At 27.0% G+C, this 17,065-nt stretch overlaps 2 protein-coding genes across 2 annotated transcripts; one reads left to right on the top strand and one right to left on the bottom strand.

The window, feature by feature from the left end:
• Nucleotides 1–5,025: 5,025 nt before the first annotated feature.
• Nucleotides 5,026–5,812, top strand: LOC114167576 (calvin cycle protein CP12-2, chloroplastic-like). Its single transcript, XM_028052711.1, has one exon. The coding sequence runs from the start codon at nucleotides 5,112–5,114 to the stop codon at nucleotides 5,502–5,504; it is 393 nt and encodes a 130-aa protein (XP_027908512.1). The 5' UTR covers nucleotides 5,026–5,111; the 3' UTR covers nucleotides 5,505–5,812.
• Nucleotides 5,813–15,440: 9,628 nt separating this feature from the next.
• Nucleotides 15,441–16,720, bottom strand: LOC114194732 (bZIP transcription factor 53-like). Its single transcript, XM_028085113.1, has one exon. It carries the CDS (start codon nucleotides 16,189–16,191, stop codon nucleotides 15,757–15,759), a length of 435 nt encoding a protein of 144 aa, XP_027940914.1. The 5' UTR covers nucleotides 16,192–16,720; the 3' UTR covers nucleotides 15,441–15,756.
• Nucleotides 16,721–17,065: the final 345 nt, after the last annotated feature.

Below are 17,065 nucleotides of genomic sequence, written 5' to 3'. Positions count from 1 at the left end.
TTTTATTACATCACAAATTAATATTTTAAATTAAATTTTTATTGATTTTAATAGTTTTGATTTGTAGCTGCACGTAGGGAGGATCCAAATTATCCATTTGCTTCTCATAGAGAAGGAAAATAAATAGAAGGAGAAGAGGAGAAAAATAAATACAAAGTAGTTTAAACAGAAGTATTTTAGTAGAAATGCAATGAGTATTGAAAAAATATATATTTTATTATTAATACTATTTTATGAATATTATCTATTGTAATAAGACAAAAAAAATAGTAAAATTTGAAAGAAAAAAATCACCTATAATCAATTATGAGTGAAAACATAAGATATTAGCTTGTATTTCTTTTATCTTTTTTTCTGACGTGCATTCTTCTACATGGTTGAAAATGATTCAAGCAATTCGTTAACTATTTAGATTTAATTGATTAGATAGTCATTGGAAAGTGATTTATAAGTTAAATTATCTGAATTCAAATTTTGAAAACTTGATATCAAGAACTTGTACCGAGATGTTACCTTTTCTTCAAGATTTAGGTTCTGTTAGTTAATATTAAGTTGCATTTATATAAAATACTAATTTTTTTTCTTTAATATATGAATCATTTATCTAAAAACGTTTATGACTATTTTTTATTAGTAAATTAGTATAAAACATCTAGAGGCTATAACGATAAAATTAATAAAAATAATTATAATAAGTTAAACAAGTCAAATTCAAAACGATATAAGGTTAGACTGTGATTATCTTTTAAAATGATATATGCCTAGTCTTCAGAAAAAACAATATAATAATTATTTTTTCAATAAAAAATTGTGCACATCTTACGATATTTTGCTAGTATAACATGGGCTTTTTCTTCCTGCACCTTTATTTTTTTAATTGCACTCCTGTGAAATCTGTAATTTTCAAATTATTTTTTATATAACTGTAAAATTGGGTTATAATCACCACGAATTTAAATGGAATTGGATTAAAAAAATTGTAAATTTTAGTAAAGGGTTAAAAATAAACCTGATTCACTAAAACTCGGTTTACCTGCATTAAAACTATGATGAGTTAGGTCATCCTATCAAATTTAAATATTAAATTATTTAAAAAAAAATTAAAATCCTAAATGTTCTTCCTTTTCTAATTCTCTCCATAAATTAGTGTAAGTAATCTATTTTTTTTTGTGTAAAATGAATGATAAAATTTTTTATAGATATTTAGAACAAATATAACTGTGTAAATCGTATAACATAAAATTTCAACAAGTGAAATAATACACAAAAATCATACTTATTAACTTAATGTCACTTCTTTTAACTTTTAGTATCTGTTGAAGGTAAGGTAGATTCTATAAATTATTAACCTAATATGTCTTAGATTTATTCATATTTTAATTAAAATTATAATTTAATTTTTTTAGGATCGAAGAAAAAATTATATATTTTTAATTAATATCTTTTTTCAAAAGTCTTATGAATTAAATATTTTAAGAAGTATTTCTATATATCCATAAATAGTTATCAAAACATTCATTTTGAAAAATATTTTTATTTTTTAAATTAAATATTTCAAAAAATTGTTTTTTATAAGAGTGATTAATTTATTTTATATTATTGATAAGAATCAACTTTTAGAAAAATTACGGATAAAGTTAAGTCGTGTATTGTATACATGACTTATTTTGAATAAGTCATAAAATGCATGATTTCATTTCAAGAAAAATTCCAGGAGGTAGGACAACTTTGTTAATATCGTTGAAGTCCTGTACAACTTAATTTAATATTAAGATTAATTAAGCACGTATTAAAGTAAAAGTAAAGTAATGGAATTGAGTGGTGACTTTTGAAAATAATTTGTAAACTAGTTATATATATCATTGGCGACTTGTGTGAAATTCTTAAATCATTGAAGTCTGAAATCATGTTTAGAATTGACGATTTTGGTGTAAAAATCCAAATAAAGAAATCGTGTCCATGGTTGACAACTTCACTTATAATAATATGAAACTCTTTTATAGAATGAATTAACCTGGAATTTCCCGTGGTTTTCAAAATTACATATGTCTTTTAATTAATTAATTAATTTTTATATATATATTATATATATATATATATATATATATATATATATATATATAACACTTACACTCTATATTTATAAAAAAAAAAACATTGATTCTTTAGTTGGATATCATTTTGTGTTTTTTTTTTATTAAAATATCATTCAATCAAACATAAAAAGTCAAGAAGGGAATTTTTCTTTAGTTAAATTTTAATGTTTTACTATTTATACATTTTTATTATTTTTGTATTATAAAATTGTAAGTATTTTAAAAAACAGCAAATTTTTCAAATAAAATAATATTTGACAAATTTGAATAATTATTACTATATTTATAATTTTAAATTTCTTTTATATCAATAAATAAATAGCATACTTTACTGAGAAAAATACAATATATATTGCCATATATATTCATAAACAGTGGCGGATCTTGACCAACATTGTTGGGGTGTCCAGATAATACATCCAAAATTTATACATTTCATTATTGTCACTAACATAATAAAAAATGAAGTATACGAAGAAAATTGAGAGACATAAATATCAAAAATGATTTATCAATATACCTATTTAAATAATCTATTCTTTTATTCTTCATCAATATACCTATTTAAAAAATAATAATACTAAAAAATGATTTATCATGATCTAATAAAAATCTGAGAGACATAAATACCAAAAAAAAATTCGATGATAATCAAACCACACTTAAAACTCAATTATAAAAAACACACAGTATAATCATATGAATGTCTTCGTGGGGAACTTGATTTTACCAAAGATGATGAAAATGTGAATTCCCAACCATTTATGCGTTGGAGAGACCGTTTCTTATTTTGTGCTGAAGCAATTTTTAAATCACAGGCTGAAACAGGTGAAATTAAAGGGCATTACTTGAATGCAACTGCGGGTACATGCGAAGAAATGATGAAAAAAGTTGTATTTGCCAGAGAATTAGGCGTATTTGATAAAATAAAAAAATTAATATAAAAGAGATTCATTAAATAAATTAATAAACTAATATTTCACTATCAAGTAAGACAAAAGAGAATTACTTTCTTCTTAATTTTTTCGAATGGAAGAGAACAATTAGGTGATGAAAGCAAAAATAATTTATCTTTTTCTCTTCCGAAAGAAAATAGGTAAGAATAGAAGATGAGAACAATTTATAAGAAATTCAAGACATAGACATATAAAAGAGGCTCATTAAATAAATTATTGAATTAATATTTTACTATCAAGTGAGACCTTCTTCTTTTTTTCCTGGAGGATGGAAGAGAATAGAGGAGAAGTAAGAGAAAAAATAATAGATATTTTTCTGTTCAGAAACAAAAGAAAACATATGAGAATGAAATATGAGAACAATTTATGAAAAACACAATCTATAATGAAAACAAATAATAAAAAATATCTTGATAAATCTTTTAATCTTTATTCTTTATTATATTTGATTTTATATTTTATTATTTATTAGTATTAATTATTATATTTATAAAAAAAATAAAATATTTAATTTAATATTTATAACAAAATAAAATCAAAATACTTAATATCTATAATAAAGAAAATAAAAATATCTATTGTATAAAAAATTTCAAATAATATTTTTGGAGGGCCAAGGCCCCTCCCTATACCATGATAATCCGCCGCTGTTCATAAATATGGTAAATACAATAACTATAATATATTCAAATCCTCAAACAACTTCCAACCTGTTTAGGGCAGTAACCAGAATTTATTTGATTTTATCACTTTTCAATCTGTTTTTTAATATTATTCAGTTACTTTATTGAATTGGTTTGAAAATTTCTAATGTATATTATAAAAGAAACGATTAGTATAATTGGAATTTTTTATTTTAAGAAGTACAGGAGAAATCATATAGAAAAAACACAATTCACGATAATTACGTCATGTATAGTATAATTTTAATTTTTATAATAAAAATAGGAATGAGTGTTAACCAGTAAATTTTTTAAGAAAGAAAGTCGTCAACCAAATTCATGATCTCTGTTTTGTTTATTTTATGAAGATCTCGTCAACCATGGACACAACCTCAGCAGATATGATCTTTTAGGATTTTTATGCTTAAGTCGTTAATGCTAAATAAGTTTTAAAAGTATATTTAAGACTGAAGTAACCAATGATACATACTTGAAAGATTACTCTCATAATTAGTCACTCACTTCTACAACTTTGTTTTTAATTTAATTTGTGTTTAATTAATTTTAATCTTAACTTTAAAATATAAAACTATTTTTCAAATTGAATATTTAACATTTTTATATCTAAAAATACCTTGCAGGAATAAATTTTGTACAGGATGCGTGAAGAAGCAGCAGTGTTATAGAATAAATAAATAAATATATATATATATATATATATATATATATAACAACGTAATATTTAGTTGTCAGTTCTTACATCAACAAGATAAAAAAGATTATGCAACTAAAGAGTCATATGTCTATTATCAAATTTAACACCTACGTTGAAACTTAAAAATTGGCTTAACTGGTCAACACTATAACACCTTCTTTATGTTATGATGTAAATTCGTGATCTGCTTAAGAGAAAATAAAGAAAGATTGCCGATAAAAAAATAACATTATTACCACCTGTTCGTAAAAGTTGAGAAGTAACAAACAAAGCGATAAAATTATCAAAACATATGAGAGAAAAAGTAATTACTGTGATAATAGTTATTATTATACAAGTTCTAGATTTTTGTTTTTCTCAAAAAATGGCCACTTTATTAGTGAAGTAAAATAGCTGTTAGATCCAAATCATTAAACCTTAACTTTTCTCAGACCAATTTCACCGATAATTTCTCACTTTTTTTATTGAAAAGATATTTTGAGAGAAAAATGTCGTATACATTGTGGACTTTACGTGGGAGAATATAATTGGTTGGAACCAGATAAGAAACATGTGTACACAAATCTTCCCGAGCAATAGCTATAATCTTTCAATTCTATTCCTTAGACTGCATCTTAAACCCAAAGAACACGAAACAGAAACAGAAACAAAAGGAAGAAAGCGAAGAAAGAAAACAAAAAGAATGGCAACCATAACTGGTGTGAGTCTTTCAAGCCCCAGGGTTTTGTTCAACGCATCTGGCTCACTGAAAAATGCGCACGCCATAAAATTCGCACTTCCACCGCGCCAACCTATGCGACCGGGTGGTGTCCAGATGGGTCGGGTGCTGAGGATCCAACCCGTTCGCGCCGCGCCCGATAAGATATCGGAGAAGGTGGTGGAGAGCATAAAGCAGGCGCAGGAAACGTGCGCCGACGATCCGACGAGCGGCGAGTGCGTGGCGGCGTGGGACGAGGTGGAGGAGCTGAGCGCGGCGGCGAGCCACGCGAAGCAAAAGGAAAAGGATTCAGACCCTCTGGAGACCTACTGCAAGGACAACCCGGAGACCAGAGAGTGCAAAACCTTCGATGAATGAGTCTGCAACATAAATGGGAGTGCACGATGGTATTGCCTGTGTCAAGTAAAACTATTGCCTTACACAACATATCAATTCTGAAAAGCTGTGTTAATGTTTATTTACCATAATTCATAGCATATCATCGACACTCATCGTACTTTCATGGTTACTTATGTTAAATCAAAGCCTTATGCACTCTTTTTTTTTTTGTATGTGTTGTGATGCCTGAAGAACATGTTATTGCTAGTTAGAGTTAGTAGCTACATGAGGTTGGATCAAATCATCGAATTCACGAAATAGATATCGATTGCGTGAGTGAGACTGAAGATCTATTATACTGTTGCATTCTGATTACCATAGTTCTAATACTCGGTTCTTTCATAACGAAACGAAATTATGGTCTTTGATATGTAAAATTCTTCCCATTTTTCTATTTCTTATAATTGATGTAATGGATGTGGTCCAATGAGTGATTCGAATAACTTAAAAGATAACAGATATTTGGTATGATAATGTTAAAACGATAAATCTAACAAATAAATATAATTTTTATAACATATTAATTTTTTAAATATGAATAATAGTATCTTAGTAAATGATAATAATGTAATGTTATTAAGTTAATATATAAAATAAATTTATATTTATTAAAAATGAAGTGAAATGTTAAAAATAAAATGAAATGAATAAAAAAGTTAATTGTTGATGAATAAAAAAAATAAGATAAACAATTTTATAAAAAATAGGTAAAAATAACTATTAATTTTAAAAAATAATAAATAATTATATTATAAAGAGTAGAATTGGTATTATGAAATGTGGACACAAAAGATTGAATCCTCCTTATTATTGTTATAGATGAATAAGTGAATTTTAAATTTAAGTTAATTCTATAAAATTGATTATTTATAACATAAATTTTACATTCATTTATATATTACAATTTTTTTTAATCTAAATTATACTAGATAATTTTAATCCAACTTGTTTAATTCACATGCTAAATAATAACTATAATTCGTAAAAAGAAAATTAGACTAATAATATTTAAGGAGAATATATATATATATATATATATATATATATATATATATATATATATATATATATATATATTATCAATTTTTTTATGTAAAAAAATAAATTCATGTAATTCATTTGATTCAAATTTTAAAATACATAATCTAATTTTAAAGTATTCTAAGAATTACAGTTTTTTTTTTAAATAAAACTGGTTACGGAAAATTAAATTAGGCTTCAAAAATTGCAATCCTTCCTACGGTTTCTATACATTTGTTTTCATCTCATGTAAATAAAATTTCCATTTTACTCTTATCGGATTATAGAGTACGAAAATAAATAATAATTTTCAAATTGTATAATTTAAAATCTTTTTTTTTTCGAAAAAAATTGAATTGTATAATTTAGAAGTTAAAAATAATTTTTAAATTGTCATAGTTATATGGTTTTAAAAATTATACCATTAAAAAATATTTTTTTAATTATTTTTAACTTCTAAATTGAATAATTCAAAAGTTATGTTTTATTTTTACATTACACAATTTAAAAAGGACAAAATAAAAAATAAAAAATAAAACTTTTTATAGAGGTGAAAGAAAAAATAACAAATGGAAACTGTCTCCAACTTTTAAACTCTTCAGCCTTACTAGTTGGGCCGGGCCTGGCAATTACTCTAGCTCCTGAGTTTGTTTACTCGCATGGAAACTTATAGATATAACACAAACGATAGAAATTGTACTCACTGCTGCAAAGCTTTATTGATAAGTGATTCTGGTGCACCATTTATCATTTTGGAAAATGATTTTTTATTACTAAGTTTTAACTATTTTTTAAGAATAAAAAAATAAAAAAAACTTAAAAAATATTACTTAAGATTATAAAAAAAATTCTCAAAATTTATTAATCAAAATATATATTTTTTTATCATTATTGCCGCTGCCAGCCCCATCATTTTCCATAGCATGAAGCTCTGTCCCACAACCTCACAACCTCACACTTTATAAACTCAATGCCATCTACTACAACAGTAGTGTTAGCATTGAATGAAATAAAGTAACGACAAGCTTTTTCAAGTTATGGAAATTGTGAGTCCCAACAAAATAATTTAAAATCCTATTAAATCTCTCGCTCTAGAAGCTGCTTCCTCCGGTAGACTTATCCACTCCGAACGTCGATATCTGTAAGAGAAAAGAAAACAAACTGACAATCGGATGTCCAAATCCGATGAGGTGAGAAAAGATAAATGAGTAAATATCGGACGTCGACATTTTAGGTTAAAAGGAAAAAGAAAAAAAAGGTCAGACCCTTTTTGTCCTCATTTTCGTAGTGTTTGTTGTGGATGATCCTCATTTTGACAGAATGTTTAAAATAGTCCTTATTTTTAACGAATGTTTAAAATGGTCCTCATTTTCGCCATTCGTATTTTATTTGGTCATTTTATGTAACGTCGTTCGTACACGTGATACGGTTTGTATTAGGGGTGTTACGTGTACGGTACATATGACTAATTAGATATTAAGGTGTGTTACGTGTTCGTAGATGGATCTCCTGAAGGAGATTGGTATGAAGTCCTCAACATTGACATAGATGAAATTCATTGCTGCAATAACATGACAGTAAGGGATAGCAGTTAGAAGCCATTTCCTACCCCTGCAATGTTGAGCATCCACATTCAGTGTGTACTTATCTCCAACCATATGTATAATACACGTAACACACCCTAATACAAACCGTGTCACTTGTACAATCCTTCGTTAATGATTTAAACGGCGTTACAAAAAAGGACCAAATAAAACACGAATTGCGAAAATGAGAAACATTTTAAACATTTTGTAAAAATGATGATCATTTTAGACATTCTGTCAAAATGAGGATCATCTACAACAAACACTACGAAAATGAGGATCAAAAAGGTATTTAAGCCAAAAGGTTAAATATGATTTTTTTTTTAATTTTAGTGAAATTTAGAATTAGTTTTTTTTTAATTTTTAATTTTTAAAAATGCGTGAATTTAGTCTTTTTAACCAAATTTTGTTAAGTTTATCTAACATTTCAAGTGCATTTCATAATAATATTTGAATTGTTTACACTTTTTGACACATTTTCATTTCAATGTTAATTCAAAATTTTCAGAAAATACGTTTAAAATATTAAATAAAATTAATAAAATTTAATAAAAATAACTAAATTTACTTATTTATAAAAGTGAGTAACTAAATTAATATAAAATTACAAAAAAATTACAAAATTTACTGAAACTTAAAAATAAAAAATATATATAACAAAAAAATTTTAAACAAATAATAGGATACATCCGATGTAATTTGGGAGGTGACACTTAGTTACTCTGAACTAAATAGGAGAGAGAAAAAAGTATAACATAATTGTTTGTAAGTGCAAGGCCACTTTAAAATTATCCTTGCATTTCTTTTAAACAATCCTTACATGGTTTTTAATCAAACATGTGGTTCTACTAAATTGAATAGAGAAATAGAAGGCAATTGTAATTAGTTGTAGGAATAATGTGTTAAAATATACATTTAAAATAGAGAAGAAAATAATATTTTAAATGTTTAATTCAGAGAATAGGAAAAGAGAAGATTCCGTTTATTACTTGTACATTATAATTATAAGATAATTATTTTGTTATTATTTATATCTTCACTATCACCCTTACTTTCACGTCACCACACCACCATTTTCACAGAACAAGTCAATCAACACCACTATAACTATTTTCTTACCCTTTATAACCTTTGTATTCGTTATTATAACATTTGTATCTATCCTCATCTTATTCTAATTATGAGACAGACATATTAAATATGTAATTGGCTTGTTAGATTTTGATTAAAAGAAAAGAGAAATTAATGATTGATTTGTGATGCATTGTCGCTGATGCTTATCTAAATCAACCTTTGGAAATTATTATTAGCATTGATGACACCATAGTCTTAGTCTTACAATCAATAACCAACACCTTCCCTTTACACAATCTCCGAATTAGTTCCTTAATAATTATGCTGCTGCAAGTGGAATCTTGGAATATAAAATTGTTAAAATACAAGTTCAGTTCTCATAAACAAATATTTATGGATTGGTTGAAAAAAAAATGTCTTATTAGTAATCAATTTCAGTGATTAAAAATTGTTAGTCATTATAGTGACCAATTTAGATATTAATTTACAAAATTAAAATTTATTGGTTACTAAAATAGTCACTAAATTTGTCATTAATTAATTAGAGAGCAATTTAGTAACTAAGTTATTCTGGTAGCCAAAACTTAAATAGTTAATTTTTAGTGACTAGTTTTCTTTTGTAGCCAAAACTATGGTAGCTAATTTTAAAAATCAATTTAGTGACCAATTATAATTTTTTATTCATAGTAACTATTTTAGTAACCAATGATTTTTTTACTTTGTAAACTTGTATCTAAATTAATAATTATAGTAACTAACAACTTTTGGTCACTAAAATTGATTACTAATGAAGCATTTTCTTGTAATGACACCTTTTTATTTAAATGTATTTTTATTGGATTTTATTATCATTGTTCTTTTTGTTAGATATTGCACTAAAGTCATAATAGAATCTGAAAAATAGAGAATATGTTATAGTAGAAGAACTCTTAAGATCTATACGTGATTTTAGAAAATAACTCTCTAAACTTTATTTTCAAACTAATCACGAAAGGAAACAAGCTAATTAACACAAGAACCAATTCAAACCATAATAAAAATAAAAGAATAGATTAAAATAATAAAACATGTTGAAATGAAAAACAATATAACTATATGAACAATAACAGAAACATATTCAAAATGGACAAAAAATTAGAACAAATGTTATGTTTCTATTGCCTTTTTCTTCATGCTGGGTAGTGTCTACTATATGATAAAAAGGAAAGAAGAAACTAGAAAGGAATAAAGGGATGAAGAATATAAATTATGTAAATGATAAAGTATCTTTTGCACACAATTTGTCTTCTTTTGACATTCTTAATCTGAATATTTGTTTTCAATTTCAATTGTTGATTTTTAATTTTCCAGTTAATTCGAGTCAGTATATAGTTGACAAACTTATTTCAATTCCTTGCAAAATTATAAAATCACTAATGTTTGAATCCAACAACGGATTTACAATGAGTGCGGAGAAATATCAATGGTATTAAGCATAAAAAACGATATAATTTCTTTTTAAAACTTTCTTCACGACTGTAAGAAGATTTACGAAGAAAAAAATATTCTATAATTTCTTTACGATTAAAAAACATTTTTTTTATTGGTTAAAATACTTTTTTGTCTCAATTTTCGTCCAAATTTTTTTAAATAAGTTCTAATTTTAGTTTTGTGTTCAAATAGGTCACAATTTTCGTCAATTTTGTTCAATTGGGTCCTTTTTTGCTAACACCGTTTAAATCATTAATGACCATGAACAGTGATTGCCACGTGTCACTCCGTGGTTTTTTTTTTTTGAATTTTTTTAAATTTTTTATTTTTTTTAAAATGTACACGTGTCAACCCAGGAGTGTGTCACATGTCACTTCGTGTTTTTTTTATTTTTTTTTTGAATTTTTTTTGAATTTTTAAATTTTTTTTTAAAATTTTTTTAAATGTCCACGTGTCAACCAAGTAGCGTGTCACGTGTCAAAGTCAATGTTCTAAATTCAATTTGGTTCCTATATTTGTTATTTTTGTTCAATTAGGTCCCAATTTTTGTTAACATTAACCAATTTGGTCCCTCTCCAAATTAAAACCAAATTTAATTTTTATATTAAAATTCACATGTGGCACACTACTGGGTTGACACGTGGACATTTAAAAAAAAAATCAAAAAAAATCAAAATCAAATCAAAAAAATTCAAAAAAACCACAAAATGACACGTGGCACGCTTCTGGGTTGACACATGTACATTTAAAAAAAATTAAAAAAACTTTAAAAAAAAACACAAAGTGACATGTGGCAGTCACTGTTCATGGTCATTAATGATTTAAACGGTGTTAGCAAAAAAGGACCTAATTGAACAAAATTGACGAAAATTATGACCTATTTGAACACAAAACCAAAATTAGGACTTATTTGAAAAAACTTGACGAAAATTGGAACCAAAAAGGTATTTTAACCTTTTTTATTCACCTGAATAAAATTGAGTATGTTGAAAGATAAGAGATATGATATATGAGATAAGAGATATGAGACAAGAGATAAAATACAAGAGATAAGATATAATATATAAGAGATGAGAGATGAGAGATAAGACATAAGAGACCATAAATAACAAATAACAGATAAAACATAAAACATAAGAGATAAGACATGAGATATAAGATATACGAGATATGAGATAATAGATACAAGATAAAAGATAGGAGATAAGAAAGATCATAAATATTATTTTGGTTTCAAGGCACCCGACAAGGTTAAGTGATATGAGAAAATAGATAAGAGATAAGAGATAAGAAATAAATGACAAAGGATAAGTGATAAGCGATACACGATAAGAAATAAGTGACAATTGATAAGAGATAAGCGATAAGAGGTAAGTGATAATGATAAATGACAAGTGATAAGTAATAACTGATAAATGATAAGTGATTACTGCTAACTGATAAGTGATAAAGGATAAGTGATAAGCGATAAGCGATAAGGGATAAACGATAAGCGATAAAGGATAAACGATAAGCGATAAAGGATAAGTGATAAGAGGTAATGGATAAATGATAAGGGATAAGGGACAAGGGATAAGGGATAAGTGATAAGTGATAAGTTATAGGTAATATGTGATAAGTGATAAATGATAAGTGATAAGTGATAAATGATAAGTGATATGTGATAAGTGATAATTGGTAACTAATAAGAGAGAAGAGTTAAGACACAAGAGATAAGAAGAGATAAGAAATAAAAGATATTGTTGCAATCGAAATCACGACGGGATGACCAATTAAAAATAAAATTTTTAAAAACTGAATTTGGAGTCATCATCATAGTTTATTCTGATAAAGTATGAAAAAATCAAAAAGATAAGATAGAGTTTGCAAAAACCTAGATTTTGGGTCTGAGAGTTGGTTACCCTTGGGGAAGGTATTAACAATCCACAAGGATGTGGGTTTTTTCGAAATGTTTATTAAAAAAAACAACAATAAAAGAATGTAGAAAAGAAACAAAAATATTTTTTATTAATCCTCACTCCTACGTAGTATATCCATTTATAATGGAGAATCAATGTTACATAGTTCATTATGAAAAAACTATTTGAATAAATATTTGGTTTTTCATTTTTTTTTAATTTTGAAAACTTTTTTATACATTTTTAATATTTTTAATTATTTAAAAATAAGTGTCATGCGACGCGAACGACCGGAAAGACATAAAAAATAAACAATTTTTTTTTGTTATATATATATATATATATATATATATATATAAAAATGAGTGTCATGCGATGCTCAGACCAACTCTAAAAGAAATAATATTTTTTTTGATGATTTTTAGAGTAAAATATTTGTGAATAATAGAAAATAATGTCCTCAACATTAAATGCGAAAATTATGCGTAAAAAAGTGGAAAAAAACGCATGTATAATATTAAAACAAAATATAATAAAATTTGTGAATTTAATAAATAAATAAATAAATAAATAAAAGCGAGTACCTTGCAAACTCTTGAATTCTTCTTCTTTTGTATCAATCTCACTTTCTTTTAATTTACATTACAATTACCTCTTCTCCTCTCTCTCTTTTTTTTTTCTTTTTTACTACCTCCTTTAATATGTTTTTTTTTATTATTTCAAAAGAGGGATAAAAAGGACGTGTGTATGTGTGAGTGGGAATGTGAAAAAATTGCAGAAGCGTTGAGATTATTATTTTTTATTCCTTTTCATATTACAAACTGTGTATTTATATCCACACATTGCATTATAATACCAATGTATAACAATACATTACCATAATCAAATCACAACAAATCATGGCACAATATCAATCATCATCAGTAATATTGATTCTAATTGTTAGAAGAGATGTTGCTTCAAATTATTAGAATCATATCACTATTTCATGAACAAAGGGTAGAAAATCAAAGAATATAGATGAAAATATCTTGGGTTATTAGACTCACGAAAAGATACAATATCAATCATAATCAGTAATATTGATTGTAATCGTTAGAAGAGACATTGTTTTTAATTATTAGAGTCATATCATTATTTCATGAACAAAGGGTGGAAAAATCAAAAGAATATGTGTGAAAATATCTTGTGTTATTGGACTCATGAGAAAGAGTGTGATAATTAAAAACAAATTTGGCTCTTCCTTATTTTTTTTTCTTTGTTTTGTCTCTCTCTTTTTTGTCTTTTTTTTGCTAAAATTAAAATTTGAAAATCTTTGAAGAATATTTTATTTAACCATTTTTTATTTACAATTAACTAAAAATCATTTTTTATTTCTTTTTTATTCACCCGGACGAAATTGGGTGTTGACAGGTATGAGATAAGAGATACTAAATAATATAATAGATAAAAGATAAAAGATAATAGATAAGATAGATATAACATATAAAATATAAGATATAAGAGATAATATATGGAACCATGAATGTGTCAAATGGTGTAAATAACTCCAATACTAATATGAAACACGTTCGACACGTCAAAAAAAGTTAACATAATTGGGTTAAAATGACTACGTTCGACACGTCAAAAAAAGTTAACATAATTTTGGGTTAAGATGACTACGTTCGTTCATTTTTTAAATTTATGACCAAAATATATCAAAATTTTAAACATGATCAAATTTTAATGTTTTGTCAAAATTCATGGACTAAAATTATACTTAACCTTTTAAAATATAACAAAAAAATTCTAAAAAGGAATAATATTCAATTTTATTTAATTTAACGATAATATATTAAAATTTTAGAAAATGATGCACCGTTACGAGTTGTATTCCTACTAACACAAATTCTTTCTAAAAATATGACAGAGAGAAAAAGAATTAAAACATTTGCACTAATTACAAAAATAGTAAACATGAAAACTACAATAAAAGCTGTCAGAATAAAAAGCTATAGAAATTCAAGAGATGGATAACATACCATTCAACAAATCTTGATAAAGGAAACTTGAGAGATGTCTTAGTAGCAATACAAGAACTAGAAAGTCGATTGTATGTATTGGAAAATTCAAAGTTTGAAATGTTTTTAAAGTTATTTTCCCTTCAACTTCATCATATTACTTAACGTGTACGTATAAAGTCCATAAGTTTATAAAGTACTAACCACAATCAAGATTAACCCCAAGTCTAATCTCATCCATTTTATTCATTGTCCCATCGTGTTTTGGATAAGTTGTCACATAATGCATTGAGATGACATGAAATTGTTGTGGCGGACATTTATCCAAATGGGCAGCGTTAAATCAAAGGAGAAAAATATATAAATATAAGTAAATTATCCAAAAATTGAAAAAGGGCATACACCTGTTCTGAAGTGAGCAATTTAATAACGACTGCTCAGTAACATGGATATAGTTGTTCCAAATTTAGAAATAAATAATTTTTGCGCCACTAACTTCATTATAAAAGCATATAAATAAGCAAGGAGACCGTCTAAAGGAGAAAATTCTACACAGAAACAGTTACAAATATTTTTGTAAAATTAAATTACTTTATATCTAAATCATATTTTTTTAAAAATTGATATAAATTAAATTAAGATAAAAGAAATTATATTTTATTCAAAGATCTTTTAAGGCTAGTGTGAATGAATTCTATCCTGAGTTTAATTTTAAACAATCGTGAACACAAATTTTTCAATAACAGTTGGTTGAAAACTATCTTAAAAATATTTTTTTAAAATAATTATTACAAATTTCTACATTCTTTTAAGAATCCGTACTTATCATGCATTATAATTCTTTATTAGATAATAACAAGCGACTTTCCGCTAATGCTGAGGATAAAGCGATAACATTTTAATCATGAAATAAAACAGCCACCATTAAAAATGATTACAAGTCGCGCAAAGGGACAAGGGACACTGCCGCTGCTAACCATCTACACACCCTGTACCTCACGTTCATCTCAGGAATCCAATGCATACTGGACCACACGATTTTGACGCAAAACGACACAACACATAACATCACATAACACTAATACAGGCACTAATAATGCACATGACAAATATTACGACGCTAATAACCCTAATTAATCAATTAAACTAATAAACATAAAATCCACGGGGATGAAATGGATCAACGCAGAAACATATTTGCCGTGGCCATAATCGGTTGCGTCGGATGAGGAATTTGCCACGGCTTGAGGAGAGGATCTGGAATATCGGGAATCTCAACGGATAGACCTCCGACCTCTTCAGCGATTTCAAGGATAGAGTTCAAGAAGCGCAATCGTTCGGTCAGTTCCAGGGTCTGAGCCCTCAGAATGCTGTTTGCGGCTTCGGTCTCAGCGCACGCTTCTTCCTTGGTCTTTATGTTCTCGACAAGCTTCTTGTTCGCGCCTTGCAATTTGCTAACCTCATCGGTCAAATCCTCCAGCTGTTTCTGCTTCCTCATCCGCGATCGCCGCGCGGATTCGCGGTTCGACAGCATCCTCTTCCGCTTTCTCTCGTCGATTTGCGGATCTCCTGCTTCAGATCCAGAGCTCGTCGCCGAACGTTGAATCGATGCCATTTCCGACAAGGAGATGGGATTTGATTTGATGACAGAACAAAATTAAAAAAAAATAAAAATGAAAGCTGACGGAAATAGGAATTACAGATCTAATTAATTGTTGGAATAATAGAACAGTAATTAACAACGGAGACGGATCTAATTAATCACGGATTTGAGAGAGAGTTCATGAGAAAACATAGAACCAGTACAGAAACACAACGGAGAACGAGTGCAGCAGACGAATTCGACGCATAGCGTGTGTCATAAAAATTCGGAAAACATTGGTGTGTTTTGCAGAAGGCCTATACTCTCATAACACAATTGAAACTCAAGCGAGTCCTGATTTGGGGCAAGAAAACCCTAGATCTGAGACAGATCTGCTCCGGAGGGACTAATTGAATTTCTGAAACGAGATAAGACAAAATGAAACAAATGGGGGAAACCGGCGAATGAGAGGTTGTTGGCGAAAGAGAAATGGGGGACAGAAGAAAAATGTGTGAAAAGGGTTATGATAAAGAAGGTGATAATTGAAGGTGAGGTTAGTTTTTATAGAAAAAAGAGCGAAGGGTCGGCAGTGTTTAATTATTAGAAAAGGAAAATTTCAATGAATGCCAATTTCCGGGTGCCTGAGAGGAGCCTCATTGCTTGCGCATGCAATGACGACAGTTGTTCCACCGTAAAATCCTGTGCAACTTTTACCTCTTCTTTTTGTTGCGGTAGATAGTTGAAATACGGGTAGACGGTAATAACAATAACTAAATAAAATTAAGTTACCTTAGTTATTATGTCTTTAGTAGTTAAATTATTTTATAATCAGTTAGAGGATTTTAATTTGTTCTATGCAAGGGATAATTTTTATTTTTATATAGTTAAATTTAAAATTTTTACAGCA

Source organism: Vigna unguiculata, chromosome 1 (genome assembly GCF_004118075.2).
Source record: "Vigna unguiculata cultivar IT97K-499-35 chromosome 1, ASM411807v1, whole genome shotgun sequence".
Classification (NCBI taxonomy): domain Eukaryota; kingdom Viridiplantae; phylum Streptophyta; class Magnoliopsida; order Fabales; family Fabaceae; genus Vigna; species Vigna unguiculata.
The sequence above is the reverse complement of the archived record's forward strand: the minus strand, read 5'-3'. Positions and strand labels throughout refer to the sequence as shown.

Excerpts from the sequence above, each read along its gene's own strand:
- LOC114194732 (XM_028085113.1), bottom strand. The coding sequence starts at position 16,191 with ATGGCATCGATTCAACGTTCGGCGACGAGCTCTGGATCTGAAGCAGGA.
- LOC114167576 (XM_028052711.1), top strand. The coding sequence starts at position 5,112 with ATGGCAACCATAACTGGTGTGAGTCTTTCAAGCCCCAGGGTTTTGTTC.